The 26,530-nt window shown below is 37.0% G+C and overlaps 1 protein-coding gene across 2 annotated transcripts in view; it reads left to right on the plus strand.

Moving 5' to 3' along the window:
• The window catches only part of LOC110383953 (mannosyl-oligosaccharide alpha-1,2-mannosidase IA), a 53,782-nt gene extending 27,573 nt beyond the window's left edge, over window positions 1-26,209 (plus strand). Inside the window, exons 1-10 of one of the 2 annotated variants that reach the window (XM_064037161.1) lie at window positions 7,866-8,345; window positions 9,399-9,617; window positions 10,800-10,979; window positions 12,353-12,455; window positions 12,910-13,017; window positions 16,438-16,665; window positions 17,690-17,828; window positions 18,727-18,871; window positions 22,959-23,075; window positions 24,058-26,209. In XM_064037161.1, coding sequence (XP_063893231.1) covers window positions 8,151-8,345; window positions 9,399-9,617; window positions 10,800-10,979; window positions 12,353-12,455; window positions 12,910-13,017; window positions 16,438-16,665; window positions 17,690-17,828; window positions 18,727-18,871; window positions 22,959-23,075; window positions 24,058-24,222 — 1,599 coding nt within the window. In that variant the 5' untranslated portion in view covers window positions 7,866-8,150 and the 3' untranslated portion in view covers window positions 24,223-26,209. Of the gene's footprint in view, window positions 1-7,865; window positions 8,346-9,398; window positions 9,618-10,799; window positions 10,980-12,352; window positions 12,456-12,909; window positions 13,018-16,437; window positions 16,666-17,689; window positions 17,829-18,726; window positions 18,872-22,958; window positions 23,076-24,057 lie in introns of those variants that run through there. The other variant, XM_021344939.3, reaches the window with a different exon arrangement.
• Window positions 26,210-26,530: the final 321 nt, after the last annotated feature.

Here is a 26,530-nt window from a genome sequence, read left to right on the forward strand (position 1 = left end):
TCGTTAATAGAACAGATTCAAAACGTAAACATCGATAGTTTTTTACGAGATGACATGCGGCGTAAAATCAATAATCAATTATACAAAAAAAAAGATTGGTGTTTCATTTGTTTCGTATACAATACCGCAATGGTTTCTTCAAAACTTAACAGAAAATCTAACAAATGAACTAAACGAGGTGAAAATTTTCAAATAAAGCTTCATGGTAAGTCGTTTAAACTGAACGAAAACTTCTCCGAGCTGTAAGTTCGCTTTAAAATGACTGGCTTTAATTTCTTAGAAGAAAATTGCAGCATAAACATTTCTTAGCGTTGATTCTTCGGAAAGCGCAGCCACCTTACAGTTTAAGGCTTAAACTGGGCGGCTTACTGCGCCGAATGAAAGTTTACACAAAAGATAAACTTGCCTCCACTTCGACGGCACTACTCCACTCTAGATTAGCTTTTCTATTTCACGCTGTGTAACACCCTGATATTTCATCACGGGAATGTAGGAGCTGTACGACATAAGCACACTCTATGGAGTTTCGTCCTCCTTAATGTAATTTAGAAAAGCAACAGATTTTCTCTCATAACATTGTAATTTGATGTCCAAGATTTGGCAGTGTTTAACAAATTATGGCCCATTCACATTCATGTCGTTAAATTGGGTACTTGTAATGGCCTCAAGCATTCCAATCTTCCTTCTAATATCTATGATTCCAATAAAATAATAAATATTGTCGTGGAGCGTTATTTTGGGTCTAATAAACAGTGCTTTAAAATAAACGACGAAGAGGAAAATCTTCATAAAAATCCATAAACAAACACGTCTCTATAATGATATTTTTGTATAGAAAAATTGAGATACAAATTAAATAAGAGGATTTGGGGCGCGCCAACATTTGACAGATTATAAGCCGAAATGCCTCTCTTCTTTTTCAGCTTATTGAGTTTTTCTCGCATGTAATCAGAATATTCAATAATAATTTATTTATTATCTTATTATTCACTCTCGCTCTCGACACCTAAATTTCACGAAAACACGTGTATTTGGCCACTCGGGAATTCTTGTTCATGAAATTCTGAACCTTAAAGCGACCTCTTCGTTCTGTCTATGAGTGTTTGCATAAAATGTTGGACCTGTTTGGCAGAAATGTATGAATCGCTGCGAAGACACATGATTAATTATAATGACAGACGACTCACAAGAGTAGATAAAAGTGACGTGGGGTCACACCTCTGCTTTGCCTATTAAATCATAAAGATTCATACACCTCCTATTAGGACTCCGTACTATTAGGAGACTATGAACTGGTTTCATTAAACACTATACGAGTATTGACAATGCTCCCTTTGTTATTTAAACACTACCAATACATGGTTACTCAATGAGTTGTTGTTCAATCAATTAGAGGTCATTAGTGTCAAGCACTTACACAATACATGTTTGAAAACACCTGAAGATATATCTACCTTTCGATGTTTGTGTGCTGTGTTCCTTTTCAATTAAATAAATAAGGGCGAATGTATTTCATTTTTCTTTATAGCTTTTTATTCTTTTTTTCAAACCAGTTGTCGTTTGAATCCTTTACAATTCTAAGCAACGCGGTTTTATAGTCGCGAACCGTCACGCGTCATGGCCCATTTGGTCAAATAATACGTTCGAAATGTTTTTCTTGTATAAAACTGTAAGCGTTTTATTGCATGTTTGCTTTAGCTCGAGTGCCCTGCAATAAAGCCTTAGTTTTCTGCTGTAATTTACAGACTGCTCAGGTGCTGCAGTAAAAATAACAGCTCGCAGGAAATGTGCGCCTTCGACCCATTCGTTCGTAATAGGACACTCGTAACTTGCCCTACACCATAGAAACGTCGTCGGTCTTTAAATTGTCGTCTCTAACTAAACCTTTTTATTGAATGGAGTGAAAATGATCCCTTCAATACGCCAACTTTTGCTATCAAACGGATTTATTGTCGTGTCGGATACCTGTTTTGTGATGAAAATAGCCATGAACCGTACAAATTCGATGTATCGGGTATGCAAAGTAGGTGTATCTAAAGCGAGTATTGTGTTCTGCATTGAAGTATAAGCCAGTATTGCTTTATTGAACCGTGCAGTACCGCAGAGCAGGAAACGCGCCGGTGTTTGCGATCCGCGCCTACACGAACTTCCGTCTGCGCTGTCCTGAACAAATAGAGCGGTGCTGTTACTGCAGCCCTGCGAATGGTCGTTTCATTGGCCGCGCTTACATGCAACCATTTATAAATTCAAATGAACACGCCGAACATAATAACGCAAGTGTGGCTCGTGCGTATCAACTCTCACCGGTCGATATTTGATTACTACTAACCCAATAAAAGCACGTGTCGCCTTTCCGTTCTGTTGTTCCCAATTTATGTACGATACCTTACACTACACTACACAGTTCAAAATATCCATTTACCCAGGTATCAATCTATAGATAGCAACAGGAGTGATTTGTACCGGAACTATCAAATCATCCATTATTTAAAGTAGATTTATGGCACAACTTTTTTCCAGTTTCGATTAAATAAATCTGTGTTTATCCGATGTTGATTTAGCTTCGACAGAAGTTGATAAACGATGTCTCGGCACCCGAACTATTTACCGTTTAAAAGGGATTCAGCGCATCTAGTTGTTTTTGCCTTATATTTTGTGTTGCCTTTTTCTTCGGCAGCGTGTCGGATGAACTGAGAGCTGTGTGAAAATATTTCCTCCCGCACCTGCCGGCTCACACGTTAACTACTCACGTATATAAATGCCCTCCAGTTACATTTTCTTTTTCTACACGCCTTTTTATATTGTTCTTTTATTTTCCTTCTTAAATAATGTAGCGAGAAACACATCGCTCTTATACATTATTAAACGTGTTGCAGCAAACCCAGTGCCACAGTAAATACAATCGTGCTATGGACACTATAATTAAAGCTGATTAACTAGTAATAGCATACCATGATTGGTTAACCTGCGGGCTGTACGTAAAGTGTTACGTTGCGTGAAGGACTTCGCGTAATAATTTATCATTAGGTAATGGACGCTGTTCTGTCTTTGTGAGAACTATATGTGTATACGTACAGGCATGTACAGTAGGGTAAAATATGAATCCGACTTGCAACTTTTATGATTTAGTAGGCACAGCAAAGGTGCGGTGACCTGCCACGTCGACGACGACGTGATAATGATAAATGTGGGCTCAGCTAACCCCTATCAAAAATATTTTCCGATTCCGACCCTTCTCCCCTCGTGAATCTAAATAAAAAATGGATTTGATTGTTTTAGTAATAATACAAATCCAGTGTATGATCCCAACATTTTTTCAGGAATTCTTTAGGCAGGCGGCGTTAGCGCTCGCTTACAATAATTAATTGGATGTGCTTCGTCATATTTTTTAATATTTCTGTCTGGCTGATGATTTATTTCGCCCCTGTCACGCCGGCGTCGCGGGTCAGACTGAGTGATGCTTGCAAATCTTTCGGTGAAGCGTGCCCTATAATGGACATAAAACACGAGTGAGCTCAAGGGCCCGGCATTATTGGATATCGCTTACAAGGGTTCCCATGTTTGTCAGTGAAACAGACGCCTTCGTCGATCGCTCGTTTTATCCTCGTGAAAGGCAGTTAAGTCACAAAGGCGGCCCACTTACAAGTTCACTTTGCAAAAGGAGATCTACAAAAACTGTCGTGTTCCGTCGGCGAGTAAATAGCAGTGGTCCATTAGAGGGCGCGGGTGACGGCGCGCGCGCCTCCGACATAACGTGTTCCGTGCAAATCGAATCACAGGGGAGAGAGCCATTATGCAGATTTTCCATTAGAGAAAACTCAGCCTGTGCCTCCGTCCTTCAGTTACGTCATCCTGCGCGTTATCGTGACGTACAGCCGTCAATCTATCTTTCTGGGCGGTCTGTGATTTACATAGTCGTACCTGTTTTGTGTTTCTTTCACGTTTATTGTTATTTAATAATATGATTATTATTCAACGGCCAAAAAGATTAACATTCTTTTCTATCCGAGTAGGTATCCTCAGCCGCTGTAAAAGTCAGATAGAAATGAAAATTATTATTCCACACCATTTTTATAAATCTCTGCTTAGGTAGGCTTTGACATTGTTCCACATTATAATACTGCAGATTCAACTAAAACGCTTTGTAAAATCATCAATGTACATAATTAAATTGCGAATTCTCGACTTTTTCACTAAGATAGTGAAGTACGAGAGAAATTAAACCGTTTACGATTGCGGATTTAATTTTCCGGGTTGCTGGCTCACGTTGTGTGCTTGTCAACGTCACGCTAATCAAAACGTACCTACGTACTTACGTTTGTTGGTTAAAAGCGAAATAGACAAACGTGTTTTGGTACGAGACAATCGATCAATGACACGCGACAATTTGACACCTCCAACAGTGAGGGTCGGAGGTTGCCTCGTTCGCTTGAGTTTAACCTAACATGATAAAGGGACCGAATAATGTTGTGTTTATTTACCTACATTGTTCCTTTTTTGGTAGCTTTTTTGCCGGAAGTTCAACTACAATTTTCTTTTTTCAGTGCTAAAACTGAATGTATTTTGAAGAAAACCAGATGTATGAGCGGTCTTTGATCTGGTGTCAGGTCAAAGATTGAAAGCATTTTTTTAATATATTATTTAAAAAACTATACATTAATAGAGAGCTATCTTATTTCAGTAGGAAGAAAGGGGACAATTGGACCATCTCTACCAAATTAATGTAAAATACTAAAGCATTCAATAAACAGTGAACTAGTTAAACCCTTAATAAAGCTACTAAAGCGACTGTAAATCAAAACGTTTCACTTCAGGCAACAGTGGCGACGGAAGAGACACAAGTTGACACAGCCGCCATTGTTTTTATCATTAGACCGTTTGTTTTTGCCGACAATTTCTATTAATGTCGTTCCATTCCGCTGGAAATCGTCGAGATAACTTTCCTTTTTCAACTCTTTCCTGTTTTTTAACTTGTTTTGTTTTTGTTTACATCATATTTTGTTTCGTTAGCTACTGGAAAGTGGAAACGTCAAAAGCAGTGGTGGCCTAATTTTGTTGTTAATGCTGACTTAAACTTTGACCGAAAAATGTTGAATTATTTTAGCCAAATATCATGTCTTTTCTTCATTCATTCATGAAGTTTTTCAAACTTAGGTACTATCATTATTGCAGTAAATTTACAATTAACAATTAATTTTCCTTATCATAATACTGGAAATAATGGCTGATTTCACCTTCCATTATGCAGTTAAGCTTGGCTATTTTTAATTTACTTCATTCTATTTATATTTATTCTAAATTTATTTTGCGAGTAAAAATTATTATACTCTTAAGACCAATTGATTTTATTGCGATAGTTATTGGATTCAGATCGTTTTAATTCATACTTAAAGAAATTCTTCTGTCATATATTTAGATCAGTCGAAATACTAGGCATATTCAACACGAGGCCTTGTGCAAAAATAATTTGAATAATACCTACGGGTTTCAAAAATAAAGGTCAAAGCATCACCAATTCAGTGCAAAGCGGGACAACTACAGTCTCTTTGATAACTTGTATGAGAGCCTCTTGTCCGACAATAGCATGTAAATAAGTTTCAACGATATACATTTTGGAAGCACAAAGCTTTATAATTTAAACAGAATAGATTGATCCAGCCGGCCTGGCTTTAAAATAATGATAATGCGAGCTGTTTTAGAATCGAGAATATTTAAAATTGCGATACGACGAGTACAATTTTATCACTGACAGACGTCTACAATTTGAATAGATACTACGTTAGAAACTAGTATTGTTAATTAATTCACAAAGAAAATCTGTGTTAGAAACTCGTATTATCTTTCAATTTCTAGGAAATTCTTTGTTGGTCTTTCCTCTCAATTTTAATGGAATACCCTATACATAGCAAAATGTATTGAATTGCCATGCCCCATGGGTCAGAATATAGGAAGAGTTGTAACTCTTACAGCCCATGAAAACCAATTGACGAGAGTGTCAGCGACATTTCATCGCCATAAAACAGTTAAGGTACAAAGTATTGACAAATAAACTTGCGTCTTGGAATTCCGGGATAAAGGTTTAGGGGCGTCGCGGGCGGCAGTTAAAGTGATAGTTCGGAGTGGCGCACGGCAATAAGTCAGTGTGAAGACGTGTGGAGGAAGAGCTGTTATGGTGTCTGGGAAGGCTATAACAGTAAATCTGAAGAGGCTGGGATTTACGCCGGCCGCTAGTGCAGCGGAGGCCGCGCCCGCACTTAATTACCGCCCGCCGAGATTAGTTCCCGTGGTGGAGTCGGCACATATGCCCCAGCCCCGCCTCCTGCCACCCGACACTACTTTTCACCATCATCCACTCGGCCCCTCAGTCCGCAGTGCTTGCTTCTGTTTAGCCACTACATTTGCTTAACAACATAAGATAAATCCCGTTGTCCATCTAAATTCATTACTTGCTCGGACAGTATTGAATGTAGACGTTCTTCTGTCGTAAAAAATATGAAGCCTCACAATCGTAAAGGGTTTATTATTGATTAATTAAAAACTTCACTATCCGTCATGAGTACAGCTGCATTAAAATTTTGTTGATTCATAGTCTCATATGAAGTATTTTTTTCCTTTCCTGCTATCTCTAGAATACAGGGAAAATCGGTCTAAATACCTACATTAAAAAAAACCCCAGTAAAAGAGCATAACCTTTGATAACCTCTTATTTGATTAGGAATTCCCAAGAAGAAACGTTGATCATGCTAAATCTTGGAAAAAAATATTTTTAAATTTTTATCAGCATTAAAACACAAATTTGCCGAAAACAATTCTTGAATCAATCTACATAGAAAACAATATTTAAAATTTTTTGCAGCATTAAGACACAAAATTTGGCGAAAAATATTTCTTGAATCAATCTAATATAATGTAATCGTCTGGCAAGTCTTTTGTCACCATCATCATTTTTTGTTTCGCTGACACAAAATGTATTCGGCATCATTAATATCTCTCTTTATCTCGCCTCTACCGGGTGCTGGAGCGGTACGTCTTCCTCTAATCTGAAGAATTATTTATTTCTGCTTTACTTACGAGCGGTCCTGAATTTTATATCCGTTTGTGTGAAACTGTTTCTTGAGGCGGTGCTAAGCCGTATCGGAATCTGTGCTCTTACTTAGAGTATTGTTTTTGCAGTAACGAGGTTTATCTCAAACACGACGGTTAGCTGCGGTTTAGTTAATAAACTTGATAAAAAGGTTATCGTATCGTCAATTACACAGAAATTAGAAAAAGAAAATGAACATATAAATTACATGTAATAATATCTTTTGTACACTACATTTAATTTACTCGTGACAGTTATAGTTTAATGTTATTGCCGTGTTAAATTTATGTTTAATTTGTTACAAATACTTACTATTTTATGGGTTCGTTAATGGCGAGATAATAAGCTAGAGCCTGTTCGTAGCGTGTGCTGTTTACAGTAACAATATAGGGCTAATCGTGACTCAAAACATGCATATGGATTGAATAAAATTGTTAGGTACCTCTCTTTTTCTGTAGTCGGATAAACATGCCCGTTGTTGTTGATGACTGTTGTTTTATTGTCAATTATATAAGGCGTATTTCTTACCATGTTACTGTTACAGCCTTTTATCGTCCCACTGCTGGGCACAGGGCTCCTCTCACACGGAGAAGTGTACCATGTTACACTAACATGGTAATATTAATCAGTTAAAAACTCGTAAAAGTCACATACAAAAAAAATGTAACATGGGTATCTACATTATTTCAGGTATTTTTAATTTACGAATTGGTGGAATGTGGTTCGATAACAAGTGGTTATTGGGTGTTAGTTTATTATTACGGATATCCGAAAGATTACCAAACATCAACATCGCGGGCGAGTGGCCGACATCATCAATATCTCGCGCGCCGCCGACTCGCGCGCTTGTGTATAAACTTTGCTATTGTCATATAATTTGTTATCGTCTATTGGTCAGTGTATCACCGTACGCGTGTCACCAAATCACGCCCAAAAACGTAACTCCGTAAAAGTGATAAAAATTCGCGAAACGTATAAAAAAATATCGAGAATTGTAATTCCTTCAATATCGTATATTAAAAATATCTCTTTTATCAGTTTTAAACGTGTCGGCCAACCGTTAACGATGCGAATAATTTTCCGGATAGTGTTTATCGCTTTTTTCACTGCGACTATAATCCTGTTGGTCCGCCTGTCGGAAATCGAAACATCGTTCAAGCACGGCGGGAAACTGTCTCGAGCATCTCGTCATGTGCCTGATCCTGACACCATCAACACAGCCGACAACACCGTCGTGGACCAAAGACGATTTATCATACAGGTGTGTCTTTTTTTCACCATTCGATAAACGGACATCTGGGACTGTCATTACTATTGTCTGTGGACCGTATGTAGGTCTATGATAATGGCCCACTCTCCTCAATTTGGATTTTATGAATCGTAATGCAAAGTTTATTGCGTGCGGGTAATTCGTATGAGACAGTAAATCATATGGCAGTATGGTGGCCCAGATTTTTTTATTTACTGACTATACGCTAAATAAATCTACGACGTGATTCTTTATTATTAGTGAACTCAACACATGCCTTAAACTTAAAACAAGTTTTAATTATTTTCACCCCACTAGGCTCAATTTAAAGTGTAATTGGTTAAGTCGCTCAGTTTTTCCAAGTCACTGGGGAATGGAAGTTTCCCGGTACCTAATAATAATTAATGGCCCCGACGAAAGTCCGATATCCTTTCATTAGTGTCCCGTCTCGGCACGGAGCGGTCGAGATTAAGACTTGTTCAGAAAAAGAGCTTTGCGAGCGCGCTTTTTGAAAAGACCTCATTCACGGCACGCCTTTGAAATGTGGTCGCTGCTTTATGAAAAAATATTTGTTCACATGATCAGGAAAACATTTTGAATTTCCAGTGGCGACTTTTGCATTTCATGCTTACATTTTATTTTTGCCTAAGATTCTAGTAACGATACTGCTTATGGACGCGGAAATTAATTGATGCGTCACACTCATTAATGCTCTAATGGGTCATTGATGTATTGATCCTTGGTGCATGATAACATTTATTTGTTAGTTTAACTCGTTCGTAATACTAGATAAGCTACTAAAAGATGCGATCTCCGATGTAGTATATTTATCTGTTTGACTTAATTAATCTGCCCACGATCGAAAATCGAAACTTGTAAATTATTTACACCAACTTAATAAATATTACCACCTATTCAAAAATGTGACCTTAAAATACTAACGGGAATAATAATGAATTTAACGCACATCAAACTCTATATTTACTTATCTATGACATAGTTACTAAGTAGATTACAGATAGACACAATATGAACACAGAAAATACAACGAGTTTTCTATTCCAGATGATGATGCACGCGTGGAACAACTACAAGCTGTACGCCTGGGGCAAGAACGAGCTGAAGCCGATGTCGAAGCGAGCTCACCTCTCCAGCGTGTTCGGAGCCGGCGAGCTCGGCGCTACCATCGTAGACGGCCTCGACACCCTCTACCTCATGGGACTCCACGACGAGTTCCGGGAGGGCCGCGACTGGGTCGCCGAACACTTGCATATTAATGAAATCGTAAGTCAAACAAAGCCTGTCACTCCCAAATACTTAAGAAGCCAGCACTGAAGTATTCATGGAATTAGCAAAGATTTTAATTTACGTCACTTCGTCGGTACCGCGTGATGTTGAAGTTAGACAGCATTGTTTGAATTCTTGTTCGAATATTTATTTGAAAGTAGATTTGCCTTTGGTTCTTGTGAATTCAGAAAACAATTAAGCAATACTTATCCGTTATGTCGCCTAACGTCTGATGATGGCATATGTGAGACAGGTCATCGTCGGTCACGAGTTTTATTTATCATCAAATTGCTCAATTAAAACTATATCATCAGACATAATTATAAATTATTATTATTATCTGATATTAGCTGTCCAATTGGATAATCAATATCTTCATTCGCTCATAAATTTTACAATAATATTGACACAGATTTATTGTTTTGGGAAAGCCAGAATAATCTTTCTCCTGTGGGGTAGTCTCAGTAGGTATCGGGTTGGACTTCTCACGTACGGAGTCATAGCTGAGACTTGCTCGGCGCAATGAGATAACAAAGGCCACAGGAGATTGCTCCCTATCATTTGAATGTGGGACATATCAAATATTTAGGTAGGAGGAAATTAAATTGATTAGAAAGCAGTACATTTTGAGATTGCGATCTAGAAACAGTTGACAAATGGTGACATGTTATGAAAATTAGTCACGATATCTGAGTTTTATGCCAGGTTTACCTTGCAGTTTTATGTTGACTTTATTGTTACAGTTTATAATATCAAATAAGCATTTTCCGATATTTATTCAAATGATGCCGATTAAGCTAATATTGCGTCTAGACTAGACGTCAGCTTGTAGACTCAACCGCTTTTCCCACTATGACTTGTACTTAGACTCGAAAGTAGTAAACAATAAGTTAGTGTCAGCTTTGACAATAACATATAGTTTTACAGATCCATTACCTGCCACGGTAAATTTTGATTGCACGGACATAGGATTTATGAGGCTGCAGAATATTTTAATTAACACTGACTGTTCTAAAAAAAAACATTTGTAACATAGCTCTGATTCTGATCTGTTGGATTTCCCGGCATGACAAGGAAACTTTTTTCCTGGACCGCACTTAACGACCCTCAGGGGTATCAGTGGACAGTGGTACATGCTCACTTAGAAGTAAAGATAACAAGGTTATTTGTTTTTGTCAGGATTCCGACCTGTCTGTGTTCGAGACGACGATCCGGTTCGTCGGGGGCTTGCTGTCATGCTACGCGCTTACCGGAGACACCATGTTTAAGGACAAGGCGGTGGAAGTTGCTGACGCGTTGCTGCCAGCCTTTGATACGCCTACTGGGCTGCCGTTTGCTCTCATCAATCCTTCCACTAAGGTACTGTAAACCAGCGAACCTCGATTCAGATGAATTCGCGCTTCTGTACTTTTTATGTGACTTCGCAATTAACTTGAACATTCGTCTGACTGGAAATTCCATTACGACTATTGTTCTCTTTTTGTAAGTCAGTGTTTTTTTACATGAATTGCGCAATGTGTGGTAGGTGCCATCTGGACCAACGCAAAATAACAAATCCTAATTCGGGATAAGTGTAAACATATTCGTTATATTGTTGTACATATGGCACGTGGAAATTATGACTGTTCATAATTCAACCTCTATATTAAAGCCTAACGTGTAATTATAAAATATTGCCAGCAATTAAATATACCTTTGTTAGTAATTAGGCCCATTTATGATTCACAGTCAAAGAAATCAGAAATAGCTGTCCAAGTTGCCACAGTTTATGCGGGGAATAAATGTCTTTATCGTAATTAGCGTAAGGGACGACCTTACTTCGTAGAACTTGGTAATTTATGTATTGGATACTCGTATTTTGTGTCGGCCTAATGTGACATTAAATGGACATGTACTGCGATAACTTTCAACCCATTCGATTTCGGTGATGATGGTATAAAATAACATAGCGTCTGAGAACAATTTATCTATACACTCTACCATTTTTCCCACGTTAAAAAGATTACACACTTTCTAACATAGTTCTTTCAGAGTTAATATTACTTTAGCAAATTGCTAGGTTATCAAGCTGTTTATTAATCAACTAGGTATCTAATTTCCGCGGCACGTTGACGTGAAAACAGGATGGTGAAATAAATGTAATATCCTGAAAATCTAGTTCGAAGGTTCCGCTTAGAAACGGTGCCGTGATCAATTTACGATGCTTTCAAGGAATATCTGAATTTCATACGAATATTGATTAAACTTACGTTGGCCGTTCCACACATCAAAAATGTAATAGTATATAAAATCAGTGAATTCGACGCAAGGCTGTATCCAATAGGATTTGGACACGCTATTTTACTTTCATGTTTAGATTGAATTAAAAATATTAAAATCTGATATAGAATAAGTTGATTAATTTACATAATGCGGGCAGCGAAATGAATCGAAATTTTCTTATTTAATAAGAACTGAAATTATAATAAAAATGTGATTGTAAGTTTCTAATGATCATTATCGAAAAACTGTTAACTTTCAGACAACCTTAGTTAAACCTGAAAAACCGCACATAGATATTTGAATTACATGTACAGTCAACTTCAGGTCAGTGGTAACAGTTTTATAGGAAAATCGTACTTATTACTGTTGAGTTAAGGTGCATGAGAGTTACCACTGATGTGCAGTCTACTGTACTATAGCTAGAATAAAAACCAACTACTTACTTAATAAAGTCATGAATATTTTTGCAGGCTAGCCGTCAGTACCACTGGGCGGGACCGAACAGCATACTTTCGGAGTTGGGTACTCTCCACCTAGAGTTCACGTACCTCAGTGACGTCACAGGCCGTGATAGTAAGCACATTTGTCATACTCCAATATTATTAACAGCCATTCATCATTCTCTTGGAGCTTGGAGCGGTCGACGCATGTCTCTCCACTCTTTTGTTTTGGATATCTCGAAGATGGAGATTTTGAGCTGATAATGTTGATGTAATTAATGTATGATATTGTTTTGAGTTTATTTAGTAAAAAATTACACCAAAAATGCCCTTATTTTTGATACAATATCAACTCAGTTTACAATCTTTTAAGGTGGCTACTGAAAATGAAGTTCTTTCTTCTTCAACCATTTTTCTAATTTACGCTTTATCGTAAATCAATTCTATATACGATTCTAGCGAATAAATAAACAATGGAAAATTCAATTAAATCTGAAGGTGGCCGATGACGACCGACAATTGATTATATTATTGTTATGCCCATTTATTTTAATCAAACAAATAAATAACCTAATCCATTATTTCAGTCTACAGACAGAAGGTGAATCGTATCCGCGAGGTACTGAACAACATCGACAAGCCAGGGGACCTGTATCCGAACTTCATAAACCCTCGCACTGGACAATGGGGACAGAGTGAGTGCATTGTTTTCATAACTATTTGTATTAACACTGCTAATGATTGTTTGTTTAGTGAGGTAAAAGGCTTGAATGAATTCTGACGGGTTTTCACGGAAACAGACAGTAAGGATGGCTATTTCAAGCTTTAAGTTAGTTAGTTCGTTTGTGGACGGATGAATGACGGGAAACGGTTAGTCTATAGCTAGCTATACTTAATAATCTATACTAATATTATAAAGTTGAAGAGTTTGTTTGTTTGTCTGAACGCGCTAATCTCAAGAACTACTGGACCGATTTGAAAAATTCTTTCAGTGATAGCCCATTTATCGAGGAAGACTAGGCTACTTTTTATCCGGGTTCGTGCCGTGGTTCCTACGGGATTCGGGTGAAACCGCTGACAGAATCTAGTACATCTAAGAAAGAGGATTTTTTTTCGTAAGGTTGTACTTTTAAGGCCCCGGAACTGCTGAACCGATTTAAAAAATTCTTTCACTGCTGCAAAGCTACACTCTTCCCGTAACATAGGCCATATTTTATGACGGTACGGGCAGTAGAAATCGCAGGAAATGACTAGTACATAATAATATTATGGACCGCAATTGGTGAGACTACATGCAAATTAATTGTTCTATTTCAAGCAGAGTCTATGATTCAGTTTATTAATATGTTTTCCTCTTCAAACTACTGTAACTGCTCTTAATTGAAGAATTGAGAGTAGTGCAATATTTTTGTCCCTGTTAATTATTAATTGTTTATTTTAAATTTTGAAAGTAATGAGTTGTAAACAGATATGTTACATGAACTTTGTGTGAATTGTTTAATTGGTGTATAATGAATGAGTATTTATTTTATTATTCAAAATGGAAATTAACACATTGAGATATTATAAATATCAGTGTATTTTGATTATAAATAGAACGTCCCAAATTCAGGGCAATCGGTTCTGTAGTTACAAGTATCGGATTGCGCAACTAATATCAAAACATTCACGCATAAACTGATTAGAATATATTTTTAACTGCAGTTCATATTTGAAGGGTTTGTCTTGACCTAAAATTCTGTACTAGTAGTAGTTACTTATAAGAAGAAGATTCTTACGAAATAGCTTAATATGATATCGAGACAAGCTTCCGCCAACGGATTTACCCGCGTCTCGTGAGGACTAACTTCGTACACCCGAATAAATGTTGCCAAATGAGCTATTAAAAATAAAATAAGCGCTGATAATTGTTGCTTTCGTCAAAAATACGAAATTCATATAAAAAAATTAAACCTTTCTATTAGCGAAGTATTCAATACCCGACGCGAGTGAACCACGGTCAACAACTAGTAAAGTCATAAACATTACATCTATAGACTACAGACAGCCTAGTGATCAGTACAAAGAAAAAGCTGGCTGGAAGATAATAAAACCTCAGCGCTGAAGCACAGCTGTAACTGCTTTGTTTTACGAGTTTGTCGAGCCAACCTGAAAGAGGTCGAATGATGCGGCTAAAATACTAACATTCCTCTCGTCAGTCTTTTGTTGTATTGTTCCACTGCAGGGCATAGGCCTTCTCATAAAGAGAAGGATATGAGCTTTAATCACGGAGCGTTAAGATTGGCGATTTCAGAAACCTGGACTTTTAATGTTTTCCTTCACCTTTTCTCAGTTATTAGTGTCCAAAATAAACTAAGAAAGAATACATAACTTCTGACCTGGAATTGATCCCAAAGCACTTGAGAGAACTGACTTCTTGAGAGGAGGTACTGGGCCACCAATGGGCTAAAGAAAAGGAATTTGGATTTAAAAGCCTATTCAAATTACTATTTCCCGAGGGAACTATACTGTCCGGTGTAGGGAAAACCCGGATAAGTGTTCCGTCTCCAGGGTCCAACCTATCTCCACTCGTTTTAGCGTATAAGTGTATCAAACAAATTCACATTCGCATTTATACTATTAGTTTTACGAACCTTATCCTTTCTGTTACGAAAGAGAACTACACTGAAGGTTTACGAGTATTATACAGGATATTATAAATATAAACTCAAAGCAATCTCAAGTTCCGAGTAATATTCCTAGATTATTTCCAGTGAGACGTTCTGTACAGAAGATTTCATTCCACAATAATATAAACTCGGGTTAGCATTGTTATCGCGCTGTCACCGTAAATAGAACGAAAACTAGTTTACGATTTGAATAAACGGTTCAATTCGCGTAGCTGCAAAGCGGGACTTTTTATCTGTTCTATTTGTTCCCAATTAATGTTTGACGTCATTAATTACGGGATGTTATTGATCTTTACCAATATAATAAAGAGGAAACATATTTATGTTTGTAGCCTAAAGGCTCAGAGTACTGAACTGATTTAAAAAAAAATTTCACTGTTGGAAAGCAACAATCTTCCCCAGTAACATATGCTTTATATTTTACCCCTTTACGGGCAGTGGTTCTGACGGAACGCGGTAGAAACCGCAGGAAAACGGCTAGTGTTAAACAAAAATGACTAGGATACCGTCACCTAGTTATTATACTTTGATGACGTCACTATCATGCTATAGACTATAGACCAATGATGTATTGGCCGCCTAAATTGTCACCACGAAAGAGGCTCTCCACTGAAATGTTAGACGTCGATGGAATTCGGTCGGCCATAATCTAGTTTGTCGCGGTAAAACCAATTTATTACATTAGTGAAATTGATGTAATCGATCAACTGCTAATGTTGTACTGCCAGGATAGTATTAATCAAGGTCGATTAGATTTTAGAACATTCATTGATTCGTGAACTGGACTCGTTGAATTAATGAGACCCTTGGACGATTATGGACATTTGTATGCTGACCGATAGACAGGTAGACCAATAAATAGTTAGGAATAGGAAAAATAAGTATATTGCATATATGAAGTATATAAGTCGAGTTGGAAACAGAATTAGGATTTTTTGACGTAGTGCCTACGGATAGTAAAAAACGGTATGCAATAAATATTATTTCTACAACTACTGCAATATAGTTTTTGTAGTGTAATAAACTATTAAACTCAAGTAGGTTAAGTGCGTAGTTGCATTCAAACATATTATATGTTGTAAAATGAACTGTTAGTAACTAGTTTTATGTTCAAACAAAAAACGGCCTGGGAAGAATTATAAAGCTATGTGTAATTTAGCACTCAAAAATATGAATAGGATTTGATTCCACAGATTTCAACCCCGATTATGATTATGTCCAGCAAACATCTTGGCCATTCGCATTCACTAATATGATTTTATCATCAACATCGATTATCCACAAAAACTCAACCCATTTAGACGACATGATAATAAGTACAGAAAGAAAATTTTACGATTTCTCGTGATCTGCTCTGTTCAGATACCAGGTTATTTTGTTTTTATCGCCTGTTAAAACTTCCTCATGAATATTCCCAACTGACCAATATTTTCCCCATTTTCTCAGGGCACATGTCATTGGGCGCTCTAGGCGACTCGTTCTACGAGTACCTCCTCAAGGCTTGGCTGGTCTCCGGCGGCGCCGACGAACAAGCCCGCATCATGTTCGACACAGCAATGCAGGCCGCTCTCGACAAGATGTTACGAGTGTCCCCGTCAGGGCTCGCGTACCTAGCTGAACTGAAATACGGCAGGATTATAGAAGAGAAGATGGACCATCTTTCTTGTTTCGCTGGTAAGTCACCTTAGATTGGACTCCAAGTTCACACAATTCTTGCTGTATATTTACCTGCTTTGTATATTTAACGTAAAAAAAAACAAAATAAACAGTCGGTGAACTGAGGTCTAAGAATCACTAGTAGTCAATTTCAGATAAGTGAAACAACTCGGGAAGCACCTTAAGTTTTACTAGCTGCTTACCTTCACCTTTATGACGTGACAGCAAGTAAGTTGGTTAAATCTGCTGAATTATCTGCAAGTTAAGATCAAAAATTGGGCACGTATTTTAGCAGCAGTTTGGTATGCATAAGAACCTTATAAGGTTACTCTTATTCCATCTGTAAATAAGCAATAAATCTACCAGTACGACTATCTACTAGTGCTCTGTTTTTTGTTTATGCAATTAGTGTAATTATTTAGTTCCATATGCCATAGATGGACTTACAAATTTAGTGCAGGCTCTTAGTCGGAATTTAGATCAGCTGCTTAGCGTTCAAACATAAACTGTTTATTTATATAAACTAGACTATTAGTTACCAGTGAATTTACGTACAAAATAATTGCTAAGAAGCTTTGGAGTTTCAATGAAATAATCTGCAAATGAAACGCCAACGATGCCATAGGTATACTTAATAACAGTACCAACAAGTAATAATATCTTATTCTAACTATGTTAATTTAAGGAATAAATGAAAATAATCTTGATATGGCCTCATTATTTTTACATTTTAATAACCTTATTCATATAGGCAAGTATGGAGGAAAACCCTATAATTGGAGTTTTAGCAAATAGAAAAAAATAATGTAGAAGTTATAGGCGTTGTACCTACCTACTCAGCTGTTTATCAGAGTTTTTACATATTGCCTAGCCTAATCTTAATTTCCTTAGCGCAGTTACCAAGGAAAACGATAACAAGTCTAACAACTAAGTCTGGTAGTCAGACTTTCTGGCTCCTACTTGACTATAATAACCACCAAAGATCTACAAACGAAGTATTTTAATATGATATTTATTAACAATATTTCTATTATGTTTCCAGGTGGTATGTTCGCGCTGGCTTCGACTACGCTAGACAACTCTCTATCGGAGCGTTACATGGATGTGGCACATAAACTGACCAACACTTGCCACGAGAGCTATGCGCGGTCCGACACCAAACTAGGCCCTGAAGCCTTCAGGTATTGTACACATATTATTTTATACATGCTACTAGCACTAGCTTCTACGTGGTGCAGTACGTGGTCGAGCACGTGGTGTGTTGATTAAACCAAGCAGACATACCAAATCGATCCTGCCGTTTTGGCGTGAAAGAATAACCAACAAACATCCATACATTCTGTCAAACTTTCAGAAATTATAAATTTAAATCAAAAGATATAGGTACGCATCATCTTCTAATGTGTGAAAAAATATGAGAAAAATAATAGCCTAAATAATTTTCGGCCAGCAACGTGAACACTTAACATGAGGTAGATGTATGAAAACAGCTTTATAATGTGTGATGTGGGGTCGCAACTTTCTCTCATCACACGTCATTGTTGTAAAAAAAACGTTAATTCTAATATTAAGTTATTTTGTTCTAATTGCCCGCACGGTTCCATTGCTTGTCTTCACAGTAAAGAGTAAACGGAATAGATAAGTAAACTTGTTGCAATGTAAAACAAAGATACGGCAGACTTGACATATCGAGTTACGCACATAGTCAACTAACGAGTTAAATTGACTATAGTAAAAAAAACGCTTAACATTTGTATGCAAATATATTCTTAATCCACATACATGATGGCATTTTATATATTTTTTTTTTGTTATAAAACATTAATGCAATTGTTTGTCTTATGAATCGAGGTGGACATACCTGACTCTAAATAATTTACATATCTTTGTTTATTTATTTATTTGCAAGCTTCATCCAATTCAAGCAATATAAAATAGTTTTGTAACAAACAAATGAACTATGTCTTTTGTCAATACTTCGAATACCTCTAATATGATCTTCTTCTTGGCGAGTCGATGGCAACTTAAATTTTGGAGGCCCAATATTTCGCTAAAAATAAATCATGTTAATTTTCTCAGATTCTCCGGTGCGGTAGAGGCCAGGGCACAGAAGAGCAACGAGAAGGTATACCTGCTGCGTCCCGAGACGTTCGAGAGCTACTTCATCATGTGGAGACTCACCAAGCAGCAGCGCTACCGGGACTGGGGTTGGGAGGGAGTACAGGTAAACACTTCTTACACCAAAAAAGTTACTAATACGTAACTCTAAATACTATAACTTCTACATTAAAAAGTGTGTTTCGTTTTTGGCTTCACCAGAAATCACATAATGGTCGATCTATCTACTGTTATCTATATCTATTGACAAATATGGCTATCATACTGCGCTTTGTCTGTCAGGACCATTAGAATTTAACGAAATTCTCCATAATCCGAATTTTGCGGATATATGTTGTCGATTCAAAATCAATATTTCTTTATGTTTTGTTATTCATACCTATAAGGTTTCGATCGCGTCTACCGTACTCCTTGACAAAATCTTACTTCTTACTTATGACAAAGTTTGTGAGAATGTATGGATGTATGTTTGTTATTCAATCACGCAAAAACGGCTGGAAAGATTTGATTGAAATTTGGTATGTAGATAGGTGTTACCCTGGATTAACATATAGGCTACTTTTTATCCCGGTCAACAGGGGTAAAATTATTCAGCCACGGTCAAAGCGACTCCATCTGTGGCATATAAAATAGAACCAATTTGACAAAGCAGCCAGGTGGAAAGACATTAGCGGAACATTAATTAATTATTATGTAAAGTCATAGATGGAGTTCTGCATTTTTTCATAAACAAATTGAGCTGGGGTTTTATTTTAGCTTATCTTCCATTAATGTGGAGGCTTAAAAGCAACTTACGTTAAATGAGTAGTATTAAGTAGACCTTAAATATTTTTTGTGTGGTGCAAAACATGTATAAATAACGCTTATGGATCCTAAAAGAAAGGAGAAAGATCTGCCTCTCGCAAGCGCTGCTAAGCGTGAGTTAAGTTTCTGTAGCTTTAGAAACAAGCCCAGACACAAAGTGCACATTAAAGAAATGAGAGCTTCCTCGATTGAATATCATACGCACGTAAAATGCTTTATCGCCCCTGAAAACGTACAAATTACGCGTCGCATACCAGAGACATATGTATGTACTAACTTTCAACTTCTGATCACAAATACACTGTTCTCCATTATGAATAGTCACATTCAGACCCGAGCTGAGTCTAAAAAACACCTTTTATATATCTACGTTTACATCATTGATATCATTCAGTTACAAAGACTTGCTATAAAACGTGTTTTCGCTAAATGTACTATTATTTTTTTGAAAACATTTATTCCCAACTCTGATCTCATGGAGATGGTGTCCGACTATCACCACTGTGTGGACTGTGCGAACTATCGTACCCGGCCCAGGTTTAAGCCATGGTCTAGGGCGAGAACAAATGGGATGAAACAGAATGAGGCGGCGGAACGATTGAAAATTCCCACTGCGGTAAGAAACCACGGGAGCCGATTCCCGGCCACCATAGGCGTGGGCGATGAGTTTTGAGTGGGTCGTCGACCATCCGGCTCCTAGGAGACCCGTGTCTAACATGCCCAAGTCAGCGATGCGCGTTATTTCACGCGCCCCTTTAGGAGATTCTGCAAACCCCAGTGAGGCCCACCAGAGCCAAAGCCTAACACTCCCTCACGCTGCACCCAATGCTGCACAGCTCAATGCACAGAAGACTGCATTCTCTAATGAAACGTCAAACTAATGGCTGAGAATAACGTAACTTTCCAGGATGCCATGCAACGTGTTGCACATACCCTGGCCTTTGGGAGCTTGGTAATCCTTTTCTCCACCTTCACAAAAGCACATAGGAAGTGGTGAAAGGGTTTTGGGGGCTGTCTTTTGTTTTTGCTGAATTATCAGCCTAATTTGAATAATCGTTTTTTAGTTTTTTTCACTTGAGTTTTGAATAGTAATGAATTAGTTTTGGTCTCGGCGACTTGGACGTCTTCAGAACGTATTTACCAACTCTTAGTGGTCATCATGCACACCCGCTTCTCTAACTATATTTGTAGGATCAACAAGATTGTTTTAGTTTGTTATATTGCTATAGTATGGCCATAACCGCTGTGCACTCCCTGAGGTACGCGCGGAGAGGCGGAGGGTGACGCGGTCTGTCAGTCCGCCGTCAACGCTCGTGGCGGCAGGTAGTGTCATTTGTATCGGACCGTCAATGTCAGATGCACATGAGATAAAAATTCAAAGATGGGTCGTGCGTTATCTCGAGATGTAAAAACCGTGATTTTTAAAGTGGCTGAATATTTCAAGAAAAGAAAAGTAGACTGAGAAAGCTTTCCGATCATGAAATATCATGTCCAGAAAAATGAAAATCATTACTGGAATCGCGATTTTAGGTTCGATAATATTATCGATTCATGCATAACAAATTTGCATGACTCAAGTTCCAATGGCGACACGGACGATGAAGATGATGACGAAATGGAAGATGAAGTTGAAACAGAATCTATGTTGGAATAACTTAACTTCTTATACTATCTACATATATCTATTTGTTTGTAATTATAGTAAATTTTCAATAAAAAAAATCCTGATTTGAATTTTAACTTTAGTTCTCATTCATCAACTGTCTAGGTATTTTAATACAATATCGAGCATAATATAGATTCCGACCGAAATGAAAACTGATATCGTTAGATTTGTCTGACGTGTATTGATCTCATGTGAACTTATGCTCTTTTTTCCCCGCCTCCCACCTCGCCTGGCATACCTCAGGGAGTGCACAGCGGTTATGGCCATACTATACTATAGCCCGATGTCGAAGAAACTTTTTACATCAATTCTGGAGAAGCTACATAATTATTAGCCTGTACACAGCCTTATGTTTGCTGGCTGCACCAAGAAGTGATAAATTGCGAGCGCACATTTTGAAAAAAAACTGCAGGCTTCAAGTACGAACACATGAATTGGACTCTCACAGATATTGGCCTGTTCGTGAACTAATTCAAACCATTCGGTGGGATCCCAACTTAACATAGAAAGAAGAAAGAAAGAAAGTGAGTGAGTGCACAGAAAATCCTCAAGTGTTTCCCCCTGTAGTGAAACTATGCGCCTGCCTGATGACTATGTCATCTTCCACCCAGCTATTCCCCAATTATGTGGTTGTTGGCTTCCAGTCAAACCGAATCTGTTTGAGTACCAATAGTTTATTTGGAGTGACTACCTACATGATCTCCTCAACCCAGTGACACCACGTTATCCATGGTATGACTGTTTGACAGAGTTTCTGGCTTCTGATAAGATGCAGTTGCTGCAGAAAATGTACAAAGACAGCTTTATCAGACCTTTGTATCCTGTGAGAATTACTTACGCCCTATACTTACGTAATCATTTTCCAAATTGGTTGGCTAGGTACAGAGATTTCCACAACGTCACAAACTTTACTTCGTTCATTTAAATATAAAGGTCACACAGGAGAGACGACGGCAGATAGAAGAGTATGGAAGGAGAAAATATATTAACGACCCCTAATAAAATTGGGATAAGGGCAGGGGGATGATGATGATGATAAATTGCCACACATACATATACAGGATAAATAGTATTTTGACAATTCTATATTGCCCACGCAGACGAAGTTGCGGGCAACAGCTCGTATATAATATTTGGCCTAAAGTGTATTTTAAAGGCGTCCATATATTTTTTTAGTAGTCAATAATACGAAAAAATGGTTTTATCTAATAATATTTTTGGAAACGTTATTTGGTGACCATTTATCCATTTTGGTAACCGTTTAGAATTTTTTTGGTAGTAAAATAGGTACTTTTTAGGGTGGTGTTTAAACATAAGCCATATTATTGGCAGTCCTGTGTCTTTCTAGAAATGGGCTAAGGGTTGATTTATATTAGGCCGGGCCGTGTCTTAAAAAAAAACTCGAAAGGGTTTCGTTCCATTATTTATAAACTGGACAAATCGCATCTAATTTATAGGTAACATTTAAAAATCTTAATTTTAAGAGCCCCCTAAAATATTTATATTATTTCAGTGTTTGTGGTCATAGACTTGTACATCATTTTGAAAATGTAAACTGTCTACGGTTCGTTAGATACAAAATGCCTGCTGACTGACAACGAAATTACAAAAAATGGGTCCCGTTTTTACCCTAGATACCACGGTATCCTAAAAACTATGTCCCTAAGAACTGATACAACATACATCTGAGCAGACATATAAACCATGACATGTTATATTCCAGGCGCTAGAGAAGCACTGTCGCGTGGAGGGCGGCTACACGGGGCTGGTCAACGTGTACCATCAGAACCCGCAGGGCGACGACGTGCAGCAGAGTTTCTTCCTCGCTGAGACGCTTAAGGTATATACTTACTTATTGCATTAAACAATCAAATCATAAAATAAATTCTGAACCAAATTGCTTCATTGAACACATCTAGAAGCAAAGTAATGTGGTAAAGATTTCTGTCAATTTTGGGTGTGTGGAATTAATACTACTTAATTTTTCCCACACCCAGATAAAAAATACCCTATCTCCTTGCTCAGGCTCTAGCATATTCGAATCAAAAGCCAAAGCCAGACGGACAGAAATAGAGTAACAATCGCTTTTGTAATATCAGTCAGTAGTTATCAATTTAATGAATTAAGATTTCCACCATCATAAGATTTTCCGATTTTCCTAGCGTTAGAGAGAACTAAATTCTCGAATGACCCATCTATAAAAATAAAGGCAGCTAAACTACTCCAACTGCAGCCTTGTCCCACTTCCTATGTCAGTACGTTAGTAATTTAGTTCCATTCGAACAATTATCCTGACCCTAATAAAAATTCCGGGTCAGACGCCACGTCGCTCAGTGCGGACACGATGTAAATAAATAAATATCACCATCATGGCATTTTGCTCATAAAACTGGCACGAGGGTCATTGCGAACTAGGGGAACGGTCGCCTTTAATTTTATATGATTCTCTTCTTTATTTTAATGGTCGTAAAATTCAGTTTCAATTGCAGCCAACATATATAATATATGTTATGTGCGTATTGATGATGTAACTAAAGCATCAAATGACTGGATGATTTTACTGACCTTGTTCCTTCTGAAGGCCTTTGTATTTCAGGACTGCGAAGACTTTGAAGCTATCTCAAAGCTTACTACATTATGAAAAAATATACAACACGCCTCTTTCACATTAGTAGTATCTAAGTATTTACATTGTCTATGAATCAAGCATTTCCTAAACCGTATATTTTAAATTTAACATTCTTGTCAATTATATCCTAGTTTCTTCATAATTTGTCTAAAATATTATAACAAATAATAACAAATTTTATATCACATTTCAGTACCTATACCTGCTGTTCTCCGACGATTCGTTCCTACCACTGGACGAGTGGGTGTTCAACACGGAAGCCCATCCGTTCCCCATCAAGGGTAAGAACCCACTATACCGTGAGGCACCAAAACCCGTACCTTTGGAACCAGCCAACGATGAAAACAACAGGATATAAACACAACACACAACTTTGTTTTGAAAATATTTCATTTTATATGACGTGTCAACAGAGTGCCTGGTGAGTTCTGCAAGTTAACTTTTTCGATACGTAAATTATTATTCAACTTAATTACGAAGCATACATTTTAGAACTGTTTGTTTCATAAAGCTGTCATCGGCTTTTGGTCGTATTATAAACGTGCTCACAAACGATATTATCCGTCAAAATTAATGAAGGTGTAATATTCTCATCATATGATGTAACACACGACTTTTAATTTCAGCCGATTTATAATTACGTATCGAGAGCTTTAACTTACAAAACTCGGAAACAGCACTCTGCTATACGGTACTTACGTGTCATTGACCTTTACAAAAAAAAAATTAGAAGAATTTTTTAAATTACAAAAAAGAAATATTTTTTTTTTAATTCGAATGGCAATGATGCGTTGAAATAAGTACCGTAGTTAATAACCATCAAGTTTGCTTACGTTAAACGCGATATTGGCATCGCGTTGGTATTTCGGCTTTCTAGCCGGGAATATAAACAGTAGGATTGTTGAGGTTCAAAGGATAGCATAATATGCTCGTTACAACTGCTACTGGAATTATATCCTTATGACCAAGTGAGGCAACTCAACATTGTTTGTTATTTTCTTCATAATTCTGTTAGAACTTAATATAATTTTCTATTATTATGACAGCTCATTTCTTAATAATCGGTAATAAGAATTGTGAATCTAATTTGATTTGATTTTATGTATCAATGTGTACTGTTTTTATCAGGCATGTACACAGCTATGTATCTATTAACTATCCCTTTTCAATCTTATCGTAATATAACCCTAATATCTAAATTATTTTAAACAACTACCTACACGCTCTTATGATATCCTACGTATATTCTCAGATTTTGGTACGTAGTAATAAAATAATGTTAAGGCGTAGTTGATTCATTCGAATATTTAAAACGCGTAACATTTGAAAGCGGCTATTAAAAATAAAAATGGGAGCCAATGTATACTCCATTTTAGTGGGCACTTAGAGTAAACAATCTTGACAGAACTTTTTACAAAAACACACTTTCAACATATAAACTACTGCTTAAAATAATGTATACATAGATTTTATTGCCATTTTTTTAATTATTTAAACAGAGTTTTCAAATACAAGTCATATCAATATTGTTTATCTTAATTAAGTGCCTACAAAAGCGGAGTATGAGTAGTTCTCAAAAATTAGGACAAAAAATTAACCTACTAAAGTTATCCATATCGGTATAATTAGCATTTATATAACTGATTTGCGTGTAAGAGGTAACTCCCGATTTGCCGCGTCCACTGCCTGTCTGTAGGTAATGTTGCTCAAGTCAATTAGTGAGTGAGAAGTGACACATTCGTAGTGTAAATATAACCCTATGGTGATCAATCCGCAGTGCAAATGTCCATGATCTCAATTGACAGTTAACGAGCAATAATATTGCTTATGCTGTAAACAATACGGCTCAAATTGCTTTGACCAAGAGAAATAGCAATGTTTCTTATATGAAATTCCTTTATATAATCTGTTGTCGCATGTGTCCAATCTCCCACTATAATTTGATGGAATATGAAATCTAAACAATGGAGGTGAATGTTATTTATTTATTTATTAGCTATGAATACTCAGTTTATAGTAAATACATGTATAGGTCAAATGTTACACTCATTAACCAAAATTTTTATTATGTACTGATATATTTTCCAATACTATGGGAATTCGATTGAGATTAGATATTGATATCAAATTATGTATTATGAATAAAGATCTGATTGTTTGAAAGGCTCAGGAATGGTGACCAATGTTAAGTTATTTCGGGCATTACTAAGTAATATGCACAAACGTACTCGGTTATACAATATACTTAGCGGTCGCGGCTTCGAACACATTCCACGTATCTCGTCTAAGCTGAAATGACGCGCCATATACAAGTTTTCTAATATAAACTTGTTATTAGACATTCAGCTACGCTTCAGTCAAACCAACAACGGAATGATTAATTTTTATATGATTAGCGGTCATATGCTGAAAGTAAGCTTGTGTGTAAATGCGTTAGTGGAGCGCTCAATTTAGCTTAGACAAGCTATACTTAGATATTCTTATACTTGTGAGGGCAATCTCTCCATAGTTACAATGAAACTAGATTCCAAAACCGCTCATTGTGTTGCACGCGTTGTGTAACATTTCGGAATTAATCTCATAACTATAGACTTTCTCTTCGTTTTCATATAAGCAATTTCAATGAGCGGTTTGTGAATTAAGTTATCTACCTTCCTAGGTTTTCT

The sequence above is a fragment of the Helicoverpa armigera genome, chromosome 12 (assembly GCF_030705265.1).
Source record: "Helicoverpa armigera isolate CAAS_96S chromosome 12, ASM3070526v1, whole genome shotgun sequence".
Classification (NCBI taxonomy): domain Eukaryota; kingdom Metazoa; phylum Arthropoda; class Insecta; order Lepidoptera; family Noctuidae; genus Helicoverpa; species Helicoverpa armigera.